The 20,883-nt window shown below is 37.4% G+C and overlaps 1 protein-coding gene and 1 pseudogene across 2 annotated transcripts in view; both read right to left on the bottom strand.

Moving 5' to 3' along the window:
- The window catches only part of FAM81B (family with sequence similarity 81 member B), a 47,725-nt gene that overhangs the window by 15,654 nt on the left and 11,188 nt on the right, over positions 1 to 20,883 (bottom strand). For both annotated transcript variants that reach the window (XM_016159790.2, XM_016159789.2), the window contains exons 3-5: positions 14,911 to 15,154; positions 9,596 to 9,714; positions 2,872 to 3,001 (exon numbers count right to left, since the gene is read on the bottom strand). In XM_016159790.2, the coding sequence (XP_016015276.2) occupies positions 2,872 to 3,001; positions 9,596 to 9,714; positions 14,911 to 15,154 (493 nt within the window). The remainder of the gene's footprint in view (positions 1 to 2,871; positions 3,002 to 9,595; positions 9,715 to 14,910; positions 15,155 to 20,883) is intronic.
- LOC118607456 lies at positions 10,639 to 10,761 on the bottom strand (annotated as a pseudogene).

Consider the following 20,883-nt stretch of genomic DNA (forward strand, 5'->3'; position numbering starts at 1 on the left):
AGCTTATTTGTTGATTTATGTGCTGGAACTGGATAGGTTGATTTAAAAATCACACACAAAAACAATTATCACCAAAAAAGGGGTGGGGGGGGGTGGGGAAAGCAATGAAAGAGACTAGCCCTACTAGATATTAAAAATACTATGAGGCTTCAATAATATAATAACTAAGACAATCCTATACTAGGAAAACCTCCAAATCAAGAATTTAAATGCAACCAATAAAGCATTGAAAATGACAGAAGAAAATATGAGCAATTCTTTTAAGTCTTTCTAACTGTGACTCAAAATTCCAGAAGCCACAAACAAAATGACATAAATTCAGCTACAAATAGAGAACATATGCATGTCAAAAGACAAATGACAAACTGGGAAAATGTATTTGCAGCTCTTATCACAGAGAAAAAGTTCATCTCCCTAACATATAAAGAGCTCTTGCAAACTGAGAAGAAAAAGAAAAGTAGGCCAATAGGGAATAGATAATAGACATGAACAAACTACTCACTGAAAAAGAAATATAAATAGCTCTTAAATATAAGATTCTCAACCTTACTCATAATAAGAAAGGTAATTACACAGAGATGCTGTCTTTTTCCTATAAGAATGGCAAATTCCAAAAGTCAAACACTCATTTGTGAGGCAATGGGGATGGAGGACAATTCAGTTGCTCGTGGGTGTGCAGTATGCTAGAAGTCCTACAGGGAACAAGATCTTTCAAAATAACAAACATGTGCCTTTGACCCGGCAATCCCACTTCTGGTATGTATCCTACAGACATACCCATGTGCACGCAAAATGCCATAAATGCAAGGTTACATTGCATCATTGTTTGAAAGAGTAAAATACTGAAAAGAACTAAATGTCCATCATTAGAGATTGGTTAAATGAACTGTTATACACGGAAAAAGGGCATGCAGTTGCTAAAAAAAATGAATAAGAAAGTTTTCCATGTCTTGATATGGTGGATCTCCAGCATATATTTGTTTAGGTAGATGCATTGTACCTAGATATATTGTAATATATACAATATGCTATTCTTTTGTGTAGTAAAGGGGGAAATAAGACTATATATTTGCATTTGTTTGTATCTGCATAAAAATATACCGGAATGATCCACAATAGACTGGTAAAAATGGTTATCTATAAGAGACATGAAAGAATGTGATAATTAGTGACAAAAGTGGGAGTGAAAATTCTCAGGGTATATTATTTTACATAGTTTTGATTCTTAGATCGTATGTATACATTACCTGTTTTTTTTTTTTTTTTAAAAAAAAAACAGGAAACATTATAGTCCAATGTCATTCTTGAATTTAGATACAAAATAAAGTATTACACAATAACTACGTAGCTTTCATTACAGAAATTCAAGAATGTTTCAGTATTGAAAAATGTATTAACATAGCACATTAGAAATTCAAAGAAGTCTCTGGCCATGCTACCCTGAACAAGCCCAATCCCATCTGATCTTGGAAGGTAAACAGGGTCGGGCCTGGTTAAGAGACTACCTAGGAAGACCAGGTGCTATAGGCATAAAAAATTAAAAAGTAAGGGATTGTAAGCTGACAAGGTCCTTGCAAACTGTGAGCTCAATCAAGGGTTGCCTCGCCTAAAAATAAATAAAATAAAGCCAAAGAAGTAAATAAACAAGCAAAAACTCAACCCCCCCCCAAAAAAAATATGGTGATGTAAGCACTCATTGATGTCTAAAAGGCCTTCAATAAAACTAAATGTTCAGTCCTACAAAAACTAAGTGAAGTAGGAATTGATGGGTAATTTCTTTACATGATAAAAAATATATTAAATCAACACCCGATGGCACAGTCAGGAACCAGATAAGTTTGCCTTCTATGATAACTTTTATTTAACAACGTTCTTGAAGTTCTAGCCGAGACCTTAGGAAAAAAGTAATGAGGTATTATATCACAAAACTGAAGATAAAATTGTCATAATTTATTGTTGATATGATTAAGCATGTTGAAAAACTAAGAGAATCAACCTAGAAACTATTAGGACTAATTAGATGGGTGCACAGGAGGATAAACAAGCAGAGCCTCACAGGACTGGAGAAAACTGTGTCCTGTGAACCTCTGCTCTTGATTAACTGGCTCCCAGAAACGAATCATCAAACACCAAACTTTTACTCCCCCAGTTCCCAAAGGATTTATACTTTGTTCTGCTCAAATGACTTCAAAAGAAATGTGCTTGTTTCACATAAGACCAGGGACAAAGTGGGGCACAGAAGACTTTGCATTAGTGCTTTTAGTCCAAACACTGGCTTGGAAGATGAGAAAGGGGAGAGACATTTCAGGCAGGAAAGAACCAGGACAGCAAGGACGCCATGCAATATCTTGGACTGAGTGGGGACCTCCCTGTAGCTAGTTCAGTGTCACGGGGTATAAAGGATAAGCCATAGGCCTAGGAGGTGAACTGAAGAGATAAGCAGAGGCCAGTGTAGAGATGGCCTTTAACACGCAGGCAATTGGTCTTGTATATGATTTTGTAAGAGACATAACCCATTGCAGTGATGTATATGATCAACTCCCATTTATGTTGGAACTTTAATAACATCTACCCAGGGAAAATCTTTTGTTTATAGTCCTTGGTTCTACAGTCTTTGTGGGGAACCCAGAGAGGAAGGAAGTAATGGCAACGGTGGCATCAAGTGGCATACTTAATTGGGTGGGTGTGCTGGAACACAGGAGGCACTCGTTAAATATTTGTTGATCGAACTGACAGTATTCATGGTGTATATGCACGAGCTGTTTAAACTTTTTGGAAGAAGAGAGTTCTGTTGAACAATTACCACTTGACTGGGCATAGGGATCTGACTTCCGGCAGTAACACATAAGCGTTCCATCTATTTTCAGTTACCTTCATATCCAAATTCTTAGAAACAATTTCTAGGGCAGACACAAGCTCTTTAATTGTTTTTTCAATTTGCTGGTGCTCGTGCCTGATGAAATGAATGTCTCCAGAAAGCTTCATGATGCTGGAATCACATCTAGTGGTAAGATGGAAATTAGTTGTGAGATCAATAGGTTCATAACATTTTTAACACTATAGTAGGATCTGTGCATTGATTTGATGCCAAAAGTTCTAAAGTTCTTTGAAAAATGAGTTGGTAGATGTGGGAGAATATACAGGACTCTCCTTCATATTTTTTCTTCTCTTCCTAATGGGAAAGAAACCAAAGTCAGATATTAAGACTCTGTCCCAAACCAGAAAAACTGAGTTGGAGTAGAGGAAGACAGAGTAGAGTTGGAGACTGGGGGAAAATTTTTAGATTTTCAGCCTGATATGTTAACTCACTCATAGGAGTTCCAACAGATTTTAATATTTGGGGACTATTTCTGCTTCCTATGGTTAGGCAAAACTGAAAATCTTCTATATCACATTGTGAATCCACTTTTCTCTCATTAGCCTCTTTTCTTGGTTCCCAGATTGTTAGTTCTCTTCTGCTAGAAAAAAATGTCCTGGCTCACCAAAGTCTTTCAACCCATCTTCAAAACACAATTCACGTCCTCTTACTCCCAATCAAAACTCCTGCTCTTTGGTCTCAGTCAAGTGTTGTCTTATGTAAGGGAAAAAAAAAAAAAAAACAAAAAAACAATTCACAGTAACATGTGAATGAAGCTTTGGCCTATAAATTGCATTTGGTATTTTTAGGAAGGAACTCAGTAGATATAGGGTGGGAGTTGAAGATTTATTGTCTTACCAGCATGTCAGGAAACCCCACCCCACTACCACCACTCATGGCTCTCTTGGGAGACAGCAGATTACCTATTGTATTGATCATAAATTTCAGGGTTCCTTCAAACCCGAAGTAGCTGCCCTGAATAATATTACTTCATAGGGTTATTGGAGGATGAATGGAGGTAATGAATGCAAAGCGCTTAGCCAGTGCCGCTCAGGAGGGACCTCCCACACAAGATCAGCAGTTATTTATGCGACTTGGCAGTTGTCACCTGTTCATTTTCACCTCCCCGCCAACCCAGCCAGTTCATCCCACACTCTGCAGTCAAGGATTAGTGGTTTTCCAAAGCTGCACTCTATATTCCAAAGGGAAGTTTCTTCTTTCCTCCTTTGGAGTGATTTTGTTTCTGTTAAAATAACACAAGTCTATTATAAAAAATGTTCACATTATACAAAAAGAATGAAGAGGAGAGATGATATCCCAAATTCTACTTTTCAGAAATAATCGTTATTAATGAATGTCATTGAATTCACCACACACACACACACACACAGTGGGAGGAAGATAAAAATAAAATAAACTAATTCTAGAATATTTGTATTGTATATGCCAACTTTGTTAAAAATGTTACATTGAAATTTAATTTAATTTAACCTAAGGAAAGCAAACTGTAGTGAAAAATGAAGAAATTACTGAACTTAAGATATATAGTTCTTTACTACCAGAGATATTTTTTAAAAAGAAGTTATAAAAAGCTATCATAAATTGGAATCATGTGTTTTACACTTACCATTTCAACTTTAGACATTACTTATTGATCATGTGCCAAAAACTGAGGAAATAAATAAGTTTATATATGCTTGTTCTTTAACAGTTTTTGTTCATATTTTGTTTTTTAAAAAATGTCAAGTTACATGACATTTACATTGTTCTATAACTAGATTTCTCACTGTTATTTAATCTTTATTCTATATTTAGAGCCTATATTCATTGACAGTCCTTTTAAACCATGATTTCTTTTCCAAAATCCTTATTTTGATTTATTCCTTGGCCATCCAGATTTCAAAAGAGAGCCTCAAAAGTATTGGAATCTTTAAGTTCTTGAGTGCTTGAGAATGCCTGTTTGTTCTCTTATACTTGAAACATAACTCATTTAACATCACTGGACCACTTTTTCTTTTGTTAAGAACATAATAGAAGTTGCTCCATTCTTTTCTGGCACTGGTAGAAGTGGAAAAGTCCGAGATGACATTTTATGTGATCTGTTTTGTCTGCCTAGATATGTCTAATGATTCTTTTTTCTTCTTCTAATGATTCTTTATTTTTGTTGCTCAGTAACTTCAAGATATCTTGGTATAATTGTTCTTCTATTAACTTTTCTGGAATTAGTTTTTTCTTTTGAGTAGCACATTCATATCTCTGGCAAGAAAGCTTTCTTCTCTTATATCCATGAATACTTTTTTTTTCTTTTTCTGAATAATGTATTTTGCTTCTTCAGGAGCTCCTATTAGGTCTACATTGAATGAGTTTTACTGAGCTGGCATATACATCATTTCTCTATAAGCATTTTTACATTAAAAACCATTTTCTTTGTGTCTTATATGGTTTGCTCATGCTTTTTTTTTTTTTTAAATAACTTGTTTCTAGCTATATTTATTCTATTTGAGGGGCTTCTAAAGTAGATGTAATATCTGTAATTGAATTTTTTCTTTCACCTTAGCCCTGAGCAATTCTAATTTATCTATCTCCTTTTGTTACCGGATAATCTCTTTTTTGGGAGAAACCCTTTTATCTCATATTTTTATCAAAGTGAAACATACCTATAGTTTAAAAGTCACTAATAACTAAAAGACTAATAACAGAGTATAGTAGTTTCTTGCTGGGCCTCTCCTTGCTTCTCAGTTCCTCTCCGGAGAGGCAAGTGTCCACTTTTACCCACAGTTTTGGAGGTTCCTGGTGCAGCCAACATCTTTTGAGGATTCTTTCATGTAAAACTAAGTCATTTTCAGCTTATCTCACAGCTTAAAATTGGTTTTATTACATCTGTAAGTCAGCTGCCATATGTCCATCTGTTTTCTAGATTCTAAGATTTCTATGCTAATGTCCCTGGTCTTTGTGGGTTTATGTTTTAAAGAGAAAATCTTTTTATTGTAGATTTAGTGGGGCTTTTGGAAGAAGCAAAATTACATGTAACTGTTTAATCAGCAATATCTGATCTCTTTCTTTTGCTCTTAATTTCTTTGAAACTTTTATTTTAACTTTTCTTGTGTTTTGGGGGTAATTTCTCTCATAAGGTATATTAATCACCCTTATATTTTTATATCTATCTAGCCTATCTAATCTCTAATCTATCTATGGATGGTGGTGGTGATGATTTTTATGCACAAGCTTGATTCTTCCTAACTACCACTCTTACTTTTTTGAATGATTCTGGCTACCTGCAGAAGATCAGTGAGTGGGTGTTTGGTGGAGAGTAGTGTATATCCTCCTTGTCTGAGTAGAAATCTGTTATTTTCTTAGGCCTGGGGGTGGGGTGGGAAGTGTACGTCTCCCCATTTTATTCTCAAAACCCAGATTGTACATCTCAGAGCAAATCATTAAGTCATAGATTTTCTGTTGTGACACTACCATCTCCTCTTCTTCCTCATTGTGCTGTACTTCAGCCAGTTTCTCTCAGGTATGAATTGGCATAGAGGTCCTAGATGATAACTATCATGATTGCATCTTCGGCTGTTCTGTATCGCTGACCTGAATCTCTGCAGGGACATTTTCTATCTCTTTTATGACCTACCCAAGCCCCTAGGTAATAGTGCTCTATTGAAATTATTTGACCCATGCCTTTCAGGATAATGACTCTTGATTTGGAGGAAATCATTATGTTTAAGATCTAAAGAGGACTCTCTTACCCCAAACATCACACTATTTGATAAGTGCACTCTGCTTGGGTTTGGCAGTTATGGCAGCTTCCATATTATATTAACAATGAAGTTTCTTTTCTTTTCCTTTTAAACTGGCACTAAGATGTCTCAAGTGAGAGGAGTAAAACTATCTTTATCCTACTATCTTTAAACAGAAGTCCCCACTCTTAACTTTTTGGAAGTTGGCAATATTTGTTTCTTCAAAGGATGTGGCTTTTGCTTTTGCTTTTAATCATATGTCTACACAATTTGTGTGTGTGTGTGTGTGTGTGTATATATATATATACATGCGCAGATCTGCCTTTGGGTGCCAAATAGCCTAAGGTGCCTAGAGAGTTGGCCTCTTCTGGCTGCTGCTACAGATTGCAAGGCAGAGCCATCCCTGCGGGTGCCCTTTACAAGCTCTACTTTTCCTTTTTTTGCAGTTAAGACTAATCTACTGAATAGGGAGAGGGTGTGAGAAGCAGGCCAGACAACTTTGAGAACCTCATCTCATTGGAAATACTTTCTTTTAAACTGCCACTGTAGTGGGGTGGAAAATACAGTGTAAAATTCAAAGCACATTATAGTTATCAAATTTTGAGTTTGATTTCTGAAGCAATAAATTGCTAAGAATTATGTTAAAATAATCGATTTCATTTATGTCAAAATGCAAATTGAAATTAAGGTCAATAATTAAAACAGTAATTAATCTGCCTTACTTTGTCCATTAATCAATTGCCTGGTAAAAATACAGAAAAAAAAATAGGAGAGGACAAGTGAATTTAAATCTCATGGCTTTCAGCCAGATTCTGTCTCAGATTCCCAAATAGATTGAAGAAAATTTTTAGAAAAGAAAGACATTTCAAGGAAAAGTAAGACCTTGTCTTCAAGTCACTATTTAAGATTGAAGAGGAAGGCAAGTAAGAAACAGGAGAAGGAGATGGATGAATAGGAGGCTCTTGATTTCCATTCTGCCCATAGGTACAGTAAATAAACAACTATGCATGGATCAATTCCTTGTGAGAAAGAAACTAGAGACTCCTACACATTAGGCAAATAAGAAAATATCTCTATCAAAATGGGTAGGAAAAGCTGCCACACACTTATGCCATAAACCCCAGCTCTGGCACAGTGCCTTATAATTGGGAGGGAATCCCCATATCCCAGCTTCTCCCTGAGGAGTGAAGGATTCGGACCACATATCTAGCTCTCCAACTTTTACAGCTGCCATTTGAGAGACTGGCTCCCAATTCACCTATCTCTGAGAATTAGTGGGGTTCCGTTGTGAGTCCCCTGGGAACATAGAAAGCAAAGAGGTGGTTTTAAATGGCCACAGGATTTAAAAATGGACAAAGGATCTGAACAGACATTTGTTTGAAGATAATATATACAAATGGCTAACAGGTTCATGAAAAGATGCTCACTATCACTAATCATCAGGGAATGCAAATCAAAACCATGATGAGATATCACCTCACATCTGTTGAGATGGCTATTATCAAGAAATAAAAGGTAAGTGTTGGAGAGTATGTGGAGGAAAGGGAACCTTTGCACACTATTGGTAGGAATGTAAATTGGCACAGCCACTATAGAAAACAGTATGGAAGTTCTTCAAAAAACTAAAAATAGATAATGTCCAGCAACCCCCCTCTTTTAAAAATACGCCCAAAGGAAATGAAATCAGTATCTGGAAGAAATATCTGTACTCCCATGTTCATTGCAGCAATATTCAAATAGCCAAGCTATGGAAACCACCTAGATATACATTGATGGATGAATAGATAAAGAAATTGTGGTATATGTACACACACAAACACACAAACACACACAGAGGAATACTTTCAGCCTCATTAAAGATATTGCCATTTAAGACAACATGAACCTGATGGACGTTATCATAAGTAAAATATGCCAGGCACAAAGACAAAAACTGCATGATTTCACTTATATGTGGAATATAAAAATGTCAAATACAGAGAAGCAGAGAGTAGAATAGTGGTTAGGGGTGGAGAGGTGGAGGAAATGGGGAGATACTGGTCAAAGGATATGAAGTTGCAGTTATGTCAGAGGAGTAAGTCTAAAGATCTGATGGTCCAGCAGGACTGAAGAATGGAAATAAGCTGAGAGTAAATTTCAGGAGCTCATTACACACAAGAAAAGGTAACTGTGACAAGATATGTTAATTACATTGACTGTAGTAATCATTTTATGATGTATATGTATATCAAGTCATCATGTTGTGTACCTAAAATATATACAAGTTTTTATTTTAAAAGAACCGGAGCAAAGAGAGTTGAATGTCTTCTTGATATTATGTCTTAGGTGTTAAATACCTAATTTATATTTGGTCATTAACACTTCAGAGTGGTTAACAAAATGGAAGTAGAGGTATTCCAGGAGTGAGAAAAGAGGTGCCCTGGGAGATGCAGGGATAGGGAGGTGTTTATGGTGAGCCATTCACAAGTCATCTTTGAAGTGTCCACCAGAGTGGTCCTGCCATTGTCAATACCTATAGATTTTTACTGAACTGTATACCATTAATTCTTTCAATTTTAGAAATCTCAAACAAAATATGTTGTTCAAAATTTTATCCATTGGCAGTAGATCCCTTTTCTTACACTTTAATACATAATTCTTGTGTATTTTAAATGGTTTAATAATTAGAATTTAACTCCTGGGGATTTTATATGTGGTTATGAGGGTGTGTTTTTGTATGGATGCCGGCATTTGCACAGTTGAGGTCTGTAAAGAGAAAACTCTTGCCACTTGTAGATCAAATGACATTCTGTATAAGGGGACTTTTATAGAAAAAATGGATCTCAAAGGTTGCATAAAGTTTTCAAAATCTATGACACAATCTCTCAACTACCATTTCATCAGTTTACGTTAATGTAAAGACAGTATCTTGTTTGGAACTTTTGAAAACTATATGGAACTTTTTTGGGAATGGGAATTGAGTGGCCAAGAACTAACTGCTAAATGGTAATGTGCTGCTTCTTACCTGGCTACTCTTCCTCGAAGATCTCCAACTCCATGAAGGTGTTTGGTGTTTAGCTCCTGGACTGCAAAATTAGTTCCTGTGGCCGCCTGGTCTCGAACTCTTATCTGGTCTTCTAAAATCTGTAATTTTGAGTAAAATTCCCATTACTTTTCCATCACATATAATAAGAAAATATTGTTCAAAGCAGACGTTACAAAATTGAATGCATTTCCTAGTTAGGTAGACAGTGTAAATGAGTGAGAGAGTGCTATGTCAGAGAGAAGCCACTCCTGCTTTATTTCAGGAAGGAAATAATGGCTTAATTCCAGCTTATTGTTACCAGGTAAGAACAACAGTACTTTAGAATCCAAAAATCCAGATTTAAATGCTGACATCTTATTCAAAATCTTTTATAAGCACTCTGGGCCAAACAAAATATATTTTTTGTACTGTTTGGCAATCGGTTGTCATTTGGCCATCATTGATACAAAAGCTTTTCATGAAAACCTTTTTCAGAGTTGGTGGTAAGTTTCAGAAAAAAAGGATCTTTCAAATGACATCAGTCAAGGCCTTTCACAGATTGAATCAGAACATAATGAAGCTAATACAACTAACACAAGCAAATCTGACTCAAACTGTTTCATACACACAGAGTGAAAAAGGTTTACTGTTCTAAATATTTTTAGAGAACATGAGAGATTTATGGCTCAACTATCTTCACATTATATCTAGGTATTCTGAAATAGAGCCTACTCTTAAAAACAGTAGTTGTTAATTGTTTGCATTCATATAATATTACTCATATCATATTACTTTAATAATTGAAAAACAACTGCTTGTCCATAGAAAAATTTATATCTTACTTGACATTCAAATAAATTCCAGTGTAAAATGAGGGCATATAAAAAGAATTTGCATTTACTTAGAAAAAAGTGTGAGTATAATGACTTCGGAAAACTCATTAATTTGGTGTGAACATTTATATATATATTTTAGGCAAGGCAACACTTGGTTGACCTCACAGATTGCAAGGACCTTGTCACTTTACAATCCCTTATTTTTTATGCCTACAGCACCTGCTCTTCCTAGGGGGTCTCCCATCCAAGTACTAACCAGGCCCATCCCTGATTAGCTTCCGAGATCAGACGCCCAGGATTGGGCTTGTTCAGGGAGGCATGGCCGTAGACTTTATTTGCTATATTTGACCAAGGCCTGACCTATGTTTAAACTTATGTTTATTCATTTTCTGAGAAAAAAGAGTTTTGTAGCAAACGAATTATAGGAATTTCAAAGACCATATGCAGAATCTTGCCCGTTTGTAAGCCAGCAGATCAAGACAACCTAAGAGCAAAAAAAAGCTTTAACAGATGTGAAAGTGTCAAAAACATTAGCTAGAGTTTTTTTGTTTGTGGTTTGTTTTTCCATGTGTGTAGTGTCTTAGTCCAGGTTGCTATAACAAAATACCACAGACTGGGTAGCTTACAAAAACAAAAATTTATTTCTCACAGTTCTGGAGGCTGGAGGTCCAAGATCAGAGTACCAGCATAGGCTGATTCTGCTGAGGACCATCTTTTGGGTTGCAGACGGCCAACTATTGGCCGTGTTTTTACATGGTGAAAGGGACTGGGGAGTTCTGTGGAATATCTTTTATGAGAACACTAATTCTATTTATGAGAACTCCATCTTCATGACCTAAACAGCTCCCAAAGTCCCCACCTCCTGATGCCATCACATTGTCCATTAGGATTCATTATGAATTTGTGGGAAACACATAAGGACCACAACAGTAGGTGTTGTGAATGCTTTGTTTTAATAAAGAACAGTGATGAAAGGGTACTTGCCCTACTGAGTACTAAAAAATTTTATAAAATAAGGATAAGTAAATCAGTATAGGTAAACAGATGTATATTGCTCAATAGATTAATATAATGTAATGAAGACCTTGGTAAATCTAAGAAAGAAATATACTGTACATGAGATTCACAAATCAATGGAGGAGCAATTTCACAAATGGTTTTGGGATCTCTGGTAACTTATTCAGAAAACAATCCATTTAGAACCTGACTTCATGCCATACATCAATATAGATTTTGGAAAACTAGAGTATAAATAAAAAGTTAAATCATAAAAATAACAGATAATAGAGGAAGTCATTTCATCTTTGAAGAAATTTCTTAGAAAATAATGAGAGAAATCACAAAACAAAATATTGGAATGCTTAACTTTATATAATACTTGTAAAAAACATTTTAAACATAATTTTGATATAAATAAAAAACTGGAAAAACAACGGATCTTAGTGCCAAGAGTTTCAAGGGTGAGCTATGATCAGCGTGGACCTGCTTGTGAGAGCCGATTGTGCCTGCCGCCTCCTGTCTTGATGTTCGGTGACATCACACTGGTGCTTGAAATCAATCACAGTGAGAGTTGCACCATGTAAATAGTCAATCACAGTCTGCAAATCAGACTTTCATCACCCAGAAAAAAATTCATTGCTGATTGTTAAACATTTACCAATGTACTACTGGTTATTACTCTTAATAATAAAAACTCATTAAATCAATAAGAATTAAAAAGCACTATCCCCCAAATAGAGTAAAGACATTATTAGATTATTGACAGAGAAAATGCAAATTGCTATAGTTACTTTTAAGAAGTTAAAAAGCAAGATCTCATTTCTATTCCCATCAAATTAGCAAAGATTAAAAGAATGAATCTTGATGTTGGAATTAGCATAGTGAAGTAAGCATTTTCATATAATGCTAATTCAAGTGTGAATAGCTATAAACTTTCTGGCAGCCAATTTAGTAACATGCGTCAAATGTTTTTACAGTGTTTATACCCTGGTAGTTCTACTTCTAAGAATACATAGTATGGAAATAATTCAAATGCAGATATATATTTATGCACAAAGATATTTCAGTATTAGAAGAATAATTAAGCAGTCTTGGTATAGTACCATGCAAAGAGCTTTTAATGACATATAGAAGACTTTATGATGTAATTTATATTAAAGATTGTGCCTGTAAATGTAGTCTTAGCCTTCCAAATGGGATGTCTGGATGCACCAGAGGGAGGTAGAGATTGCCATTTGGTGGTGGAATTGTGAGAACTTTTCTTCCTGGGTTTTAAATTTTTTCAAAATTAATACGGTGAACAAGTATTACTTGTATAGGTTGGGAAAAACACAGTAAATCAATGTTATACATAAAATTCTCTTTTTTTGAGTTAAAAATAAAATTTAAACCATAATTAGCTGGCTGCTTAAAGAAAGGAATAATTTGATTTTTAAAAGGAACAAGCAATTTAACTACAGTAATTAAGGTTGATTAAGAAAAAAAATTTTTTTCATTTCTTTTAATGACCTAAGTCAGGCTTCAACTTATACTTTGATCTATCTTGCTAATGAATTTGCAAATAGGTTGTTCTGGTTAAAGGGTTTAGATTCTTTCAAAATAATTGAATAGCAACTATTTTTCTGTAAAATGCTTATTGCTTTATAGTCTTAGTTATTTACTAAAGGTAACCTAACCGTTTATCTTCATAATGTTTTAACTACGTTATCTATAACCTTTCAACTATTTTCTAATTCAGTTTTCTCCACAATCAGACCAGTCCTCTTTATTTTCCGTGTATGCTAAACCCTTAACAGGATTGCATAGATTTTGAGATTTTACAGTTTTTGGGAAAAAAAAATTTTTGACAGAGCTAATCTAAGATGATAATTAGAAGAAACTCTTAGCAAGATTTCCAGTGATCTGGGAGCTTTTCTTCTCTTAATGCTAAGAGTATTTTATTGGGGTATAAGTAATATGTTTTAAAATGTACAAATCAAAGTTTGTATCTGGATGAATTTTGACAACCGCAGAACAACTACCCAAATAAATGTCTGGAACATTCTAGAAGGTATTTCTGAGAATGCTGTTCTCTTCAATTCCCAAGAAGTTTTGATTCCTAAATTAGGATCTTATTTTAGTGCTAGTGCTACACTTACTTGACTTTCTCATCATCTCAGAGGCACTGAGCCTTATCTCTTGTCACTTTCATGACACTTTATTATGCCTGGAAACCCCTTTAACCATTTTGAGAGTAGCTTTGATTTTTAGGCAGAGGGGTCAATTCAGTATGTGCTAAATGCCAATGAAGTGCCTTTTAAAAATTTGCTAAGATTTTTTAACTTTCCACACTCCCTCAGATGCATTATAGGATCTGCCAGGCCCTACAAATAGAAAATAAATCAATAAATATCCTTAGCCTTAAATACACAGTCATGAGGAGGTCATTGATAGGTCAATCTCATGTTGTCTTTTGTTTGTTTTTGTCTAGTCCACTATTATCTACAATAGTTGAAAACGAGAGCATTGTCATCAATCTCATGATAATTCCACATATTTTTGTCTAACTTCCTAAAGTGTATTCTGGAATGCTTGCCTGAAAGCTGCTACCCCAAGTTCATCATGCCCATTAACACTTTAAAAACAGGTCTGAAAGATCTGTAGTAAAAACCTGTTTATCTTGGGTTTTTCTCAAGCATTTTCTTTATTGATCAGAGAATCTGTTTTCTCTTTGACACCTTAAATATCACTCACTCATTCATTCATTCATCTATTCAGGAAATATTTACAGTGTGCTGACTACCTAGTAGGCATTCACATCATCTGGTGTAGAATTTAGCAGTGAACAAAATCAAATCCCTGCTGTCATGGAGATTATATTTTATAAGAGGAAAACAAACAATAAATTTAGACTTTTTTTTTGTGGTAAGTGCAATGCGTCAAGGGACTATTCTCTGATAAAGCGATACTTGAGCATAGACCTGGAGGGAAAAAAGAACATTTCATAGGAATATCTAAAGGAAAATGATCCAGCCAGAGTGAATAGCAAGTGCAAAGGCCCTGAAGCCAGAGTGTTTGCTATGTTCTAGGAAGAACTGGGAGGCAGTATGGCCAGAGTGAAGGAGAGAGCAGTGGGAGCCGGAGTACAGAGAGACAGACTATAATGGTCCTATGGCCCCGCATTGGCTGGCATTATGAAAACCTCTATTTGAAATGGTTACATAGATAGAATCTTAGAGATTTAGACTAAGATAAGCACCTTAGCACAATATTTGACATAATGTTAAATAATTTCCTTTGCTGTCATATTGATAATCAACAAATATTTTTTGAATATAATTTCTGTCTACTTTTTGACATAAATGAACAGTAGGAATGCTAAACTGCTTTCCTCAGAGGCACCAAAATGGTAATTATTTAAACAGCAATAGCAACTCATTTCTACAGTTGAAAAATGGCATCGATGGTTAATAATCCTCCATATAGGAAGTAAAGAACTACCTCAATGTTTTGGCTGAGTTTTTTGACAATGCTGGTGATGGTCTGGATATGGTTTTCCAGCAGCCTCCTGGCAAGTGACTCCTCTTTTCGAAAGCCATGGGTCCCCTGAAGACAAGCAGAGATGTCCTCCTTGATGCGGAAGGCTTGTTCCAGGAGGAATGCTATGGTGCGCTCCTGGCTGCTCAGTCTGTCTTCTAGCTGATTTTTCTGGGTGTTTGGAATGTCAGGAAGGAAAGAATGACCCCTGGTCAGGAAAAGGAAACAAAAACAGGGTGTTACAAGAGTAACCGTGGAGGAGCCAGCGCCAGACTTGCATCCTCATTTCTACTCTTGTATTTTCTCCCCTATGAGAAATGTGGTAGGACTTTAGCAGTTGCATGGTTAGAATCTTGGTTTATGTCTCATTTAACAAACAGATATGACTTATGCTTTGATCTTGTATCATGCATTTTTTTATGTTTCCCAAGCAGGAATTGTTCTATATTTTGCCTACTATTCTAACAGGCCAAGTTGAATCCATATAAATTTAATACTCATTAATTCAGTATTGAGAAGAGGGCTGCTTTCTTATAATAGCTGAAAAAAAAAATGATGGCTCAAAGGCAAAGATTAACAACAGTTAGAAGTTCAGTGAAAGTAAACAAAATAAATTAGAAGAGGAAAAGACAAAGGCTGTGGCTATTTAGTGTTAGGACAAAGCAATGGATAAAACCCTGATGTCCCTACTGGCATTAGCATATCACTCCTTTCCTTCATGGATAAAACTTTTTGAAGGACAGCTACTTTTGTTGTGCCTTTTTCTTTATTTAGTTTACTTTGCTTACTTTTGTGACCTGGTCTCTGAAGTCATACACCATCACTTTCTTAAAAACAGGTCACTAAGTTCCACTAACACTCTTTGATGAAGCGATGGTAATTAGCTTGACCTCTTGAAAAATGAAGTATCAAATAATTTGTGGACCTTTAAAAACCACCACGCCATCACCATCACGTAACTGGCTTCTGTTTCCAGCTGTACCTTTTCTTGCACCCCTCTTCCTGCTGTCGTCAGTATAATCTTGCTAGAAAGCAAATCTGGAGTTGTTCTGAGGTGAGAGTCTAGGGCCCGAGAAATGATAGGGGTGTCTGTGGGTCTCACAGTGTCACTGCTGGGGCGAGGTGAAACCCGGCATTACCTTAGCGGCATAGGGGCGGAGGAGGAGGAGGTAGAGTATAGTGGTTAGTGGGCGATGTGTGTTGTTCCTTTGACGCAGCAAAGATTATAGGTTGGCGAGATTTAGAAACAGTAAGATTTATTGAAAATATATTTTAGAAGGAGGCAAACCATACTAGGGAAGGCCCTAGCCCTGTGGAATGTAGGAGGTGAAGAGATAAGATAGTACACCCCAAAGGGAGGGATGGGTGTCCAGCCAGGAATGCTGTAACAACGCAGAAATGGTGAGGCGTGTTTATATTTGGGCCGTGATGGGAGGTCCTAGATGATCCGTATGTGAGGTCGCCTAGACTGACAGTTGGCTGCTAGATAACTTTATGCCTACTTCACGTGGACTTAACCAGAATTTAGTCTGTTATTCATGAACTAGGCATAGTCATGATATTATGATAGTATAATGAGGCTGAAGATATGAGCAGTACTTTCCATGCATGTGTTTGTAGCTGGTTTAGGCCAGCAGCTTTTATGGCTGTTGTGCTCTAGGATTTGGGGTAATTTATAACACTAAAAGGGCAGTATTTCTGGGAGGTACTTAAGGAAAGTCTTCAAGGGAAGTTTCTATGTTTGCAGAGCTGAGCCTTGGCTCCTGTCACTCACGACTAACTACCTAACAACAGGACATACTTTGGAACCATAGAAAATATTGCTATCGTCCATGGTGAGGCTTCTTCAACCACAGCGCACCTCTTGCTCAGCTCTAGTTGGTCTTTGGAGGAACATTTAGATTCAGCTTCCCTGGGAAACTGAAGCTTTCAGTGAGTGAGAGAGTTGCCGCCTAGAGTAAACAAGTCTGCTCAGGTAAATCTGCCCCAGAGGGACATGACAGCTCATGGGAGACAGAGCACAGAGAGAAAGGAAACGGGTTACGCTCTTCTTCAAGAGTTCAAGTTTCTGGGCTCACTGTGGTCCTGACCAAAATGCTAAACTAACATGACTACTGGCTTCCCATTTTTCTTCCCTCTTGAAACCTCACAAGACCTGGAGAGAGAAAATGAGAAAACTGTGGAAACCCCTTGGGCAGTGGAGACTGTTTTACGCTGGAGAATGAGTGTGGTGGTGTAATGTAGACAGCATACAGAAATGAGGGCTTCTTTGACTTCACTAAGCAGATTCAAGGGACTCGTGACAGTAATGTCAACTTGCATGTAATGGGAATATCCTTAAGGTGTTCCCATTAAGTGTGACCGGAAGTCCTAAAAGCACAGAAATATCAGCCCCCCTTTGAAGGAGCTGATAAACATGAGCATACCACCTTGTAAGGTCCATATAAGCTGAATACTTTTGACAGATAATGCTCAAGCCTGACCTGATAGCATCACAGACGGGTGCGCTAGAGCCGAAGACTCTGACCTTCTGACTCGTCATAGCTGCTGGCTTGGGACCAACACGCAGCACTCCACACTGCCAGTAAACAGAGCTTAGGAGATGCTAAGGACTTTCATCCCTTCGCCCTGCCACATAAGACTGTATTCCCTTCTCTGTGTGCTGTGTGTTAACCTGCGTGGGCACCTGATTGGTTTATCTGGAAGGTTCCACTCAATAAACCTGGTACTGTGGAAAGACACAAATGTGTTCAAAAGTGTGACGTTGGTAGCCGCTGTTCTTGCAACATGCGATGGGTGCTGTGATGTGCCAGCTCCCTTTCAGGAAGGAAGAACTTATTTCCCAGCTCCTGGGAGTACTGCCAGCACAGACCTCAGCTGTGAGCCTTCTCTGGAAAAGGCTTTGGTGAAGAGGCGACCCTTTGCCAAAGGTTATGCCCACTTCCTGGGGCAGATCAAATTCAGTGGTTGGTCAATGTGTGGGTATACAAAGGCCTGGCATGCTTGCCTTATCTCAGAATGACTTTGAAAGGCCATCCCAACTCAGAGCTCCCTGTGGGGTGGCTGTAGTCCTCGTGGTATTGGATAACAATACTTTTCTTTTTTCCCATTTGTTGCCTTTCCTTCCTTTCCACACTTGTTTATCCCAGAGCACTTGATGATAAGCCTTCTGTTCACCAATCACCATCTCAGAGCTCGTTTCCTGGGCACCCCGACCTCAGTCAGATGGCCAGTTCGGCCTGGGACAAGCATGTGGTTGAGGGAGGATAAAATGGGGAAGAGGGACCATTGTAGTTCTGCTTTTGCTTCTTCCCACTATTTCCTTGGGACAAACTGTCCTACTTGTGTGAAATGTCAGACTCTGGTCTGTGTCCTGAAGAGTAAGATCATGCAAGATGGAGATCTGTTTTGGTAAGAAGCTGGAACAACAATAATAAAAAACCTGGGGAACAAATGACCTTGGGCGGTTGCTTCTGCATCCATCTACCTCCCTTTCCCCCAAGGGTTTGAAAGCAACTACTTTCCTAAGGTTATTTCTTCCTGAGGAGTAAAAGGTAGAGTTTTGACAGGATAAGTTATTTTGTAGAATGAAGAGTAATTGACTGTGGTTTTACTGTGCCTGGGGCTCATCCACACCCTCCCTCCTGAGCTCAGTTGCTGCTGATAATGCTCCATTGGAGATCAAGGTCTGGCTGAAATCCCCAGGGGGAAAATGAACCAGCCAAAATGAAAAGGCATTTGAGGAGCACAACCTTTTAAAAAGCTAGCTAACATGAATGTGTTTCCATAGTGTAGCGGTTAGCACATCTGCTTTACATGCAGAAGGTTCTGGGTTCATGCTCTGTTGGAGCCACGGTCTATAGTCTACAGCCATGCCACCCTGAACAAGCCTGACATTTGTTCAGAAGCTAGACAGGGTCAGGCCTGGTTAGTACTTGGATGGGAGACCACCTAGGAAGACCAGGTGCTATAGGCATGAAAACAAAACAAAACAAAAACTAGCCAACAAAGAAACAATGTACTGGGTTACAGATTTCTGCAGAAGAGAAATACTAAAATATAGGCATTAAGAAATTGTTAAAAAGGTAAAAAAAACATTAAGAGAGAAGGGAAGATAAAAATGAAAATAAACTAGAAAACATAAAAAGTGAACCATTAGAAATAATAAACATAAAAAATAGTTAAAAGATGAAATAATTATGGTGGAGGAATTAGCTGAAGAGTGAACTAGTGATTTGGGAGACCAGATGGAGGAAATTTATCAGACAGAAAAAGGAACGGTCATATAACTTATAGATATCAAGTTCAGAATTTTATGCTCACATCTGACTCAAAATCAAATGTTAATTTTAACTTCTATACATTCCTATCATTCTAGGAGATAATAATAGAGAGTGGCAGCATAATGACAGATAGAAGTATTCCAGGCTCCATATCTACTCTTTCTTTAGTTCTTTCTTCCTTGTCTTTGTCCTGGCCACCATTGTCTCCTCTACTTTTGCCTCCTAACAAAGAGTGCATCTTCCACACTGGATTAGCAGCTAGAGAGTCTTTTAAAAGTGCAAGTGATAGCACTTGCCTACTTAGCGCTCTAATGATTTATTCATTGAGAATAAAATCCTTGCTTTTCTTTACAACCTCATCTCCTCCCAGACTTCCCTCCATTTTGTCATTCAACCACACAGGCCCCCTTTCTGTTCCTCAAACACACCAAGGTAGTTCCTAGCTCAGAACCTTAGCACTCGCTATTCCCTCTGCTTGGAATGCTCTTCCCTGCAGTCACTTTATGGCTGCCTCCTGCTCATTGCTTAGGTATCAACTGTAATATTCCATTCTCAGACAAGCTTTCTCCTAAGTCATTTTCTACCATAATGTTTCATACCATCTTCTCCATAGCACATATATGTCATTGCCAAAAATTATCTTATTTACTTGTTTGTGTTTATTTTCTTCTACCACTAGAATGAAAATTCCCAGTGGGCAGGTGCTTTATCTAACTCATTCTCCACATTGGCCCCAACACTGAGAAGAGTGTCTAACAAATAGTAGGCAATGAATAAGTATTTGTTGACTGACTGATTTCTCTAGCTGGACTCTTTGTTCCCTAAGGCTTGGTTGTTAGAAAATTGGAGGGAAAAATAATTCCATAAAGCTACAGGTTGTTAGAGCCTCAGGGTTTATAGTTTTCTCTATCAAGCAGCAGGAAGCACCCTCTGCCTGGGGGAGAATCCTCTTTCCTATCACCTCCACATCTGAGAAAAGAGGCTTTGCTAAGGGGTTTCATTAAACAGATCCTATCTTCCACTCGTTGAGCTTAAAATGTTCTTCTGGAAAATTACCAAATGGGACCTCATCTATGTAAAATCCATTTCTCTAAAAACCCCAGCGTGCTGACAGTGCTACCCTAGATTGGATGTATGAGTCACAGGCAGGAGGGAGGAGGAAGTTGGATGGTGCTGATGGTGACACATAGCCTAGTGATGGACTACAGATTCGCTCATTATTTTCCTTGAGTTAGTGCTTCTTTCTGGCCTCTCTATAATCTGCAGCCTGCATTTGCCAGCAGAAGGGTATTTAATCTCCTATATAGACACTTGTAAATTATGCTGCATTCCTCTCAAAATTAAGATTTTCTCTTAGGAGTTCTCAGTGTGGTAGGTTATATGTTAACTAACCTAAACTATAGGTTACCTTCCCAGTAGCCATTCTTCCCTTCTGCCTGATTTGGTTCATCTTCCTGTCCTCCACCCATATCCTTTAGGGAGCAAGCTAATCATTGTGGTCCCCTTTTTCTGGGTTGAGATGCAGTTGGTTTAACTAGGAGCATGTGAAATAATTCTGGCCAGTGAGCCTCAGGGGAATCTGACTATGGGTGAGGTTTCTTTGCCTTCGAGAAGAGACATGCAAGATGAAGTTCTCTTTTCTGCTGGATATTGT

Source organism: Rousettus aegyptiacus, unplaced genomic scaffold (assembly GCF_014176215.1).
Source record: "Rousettus aegyptiacus isolate mRouAeg1 unplaced genomic scaffold, mRouAeg1.p scaffold_m13_p_8, whole genome shotgun sequence".
Classification (NCBI taxonomy): Eukaryota; Metazoa; Chordata; class Mammalia; order Chiroptera; family Pteropodidae; genus Rousettus; species Rousettus aegyptiacus.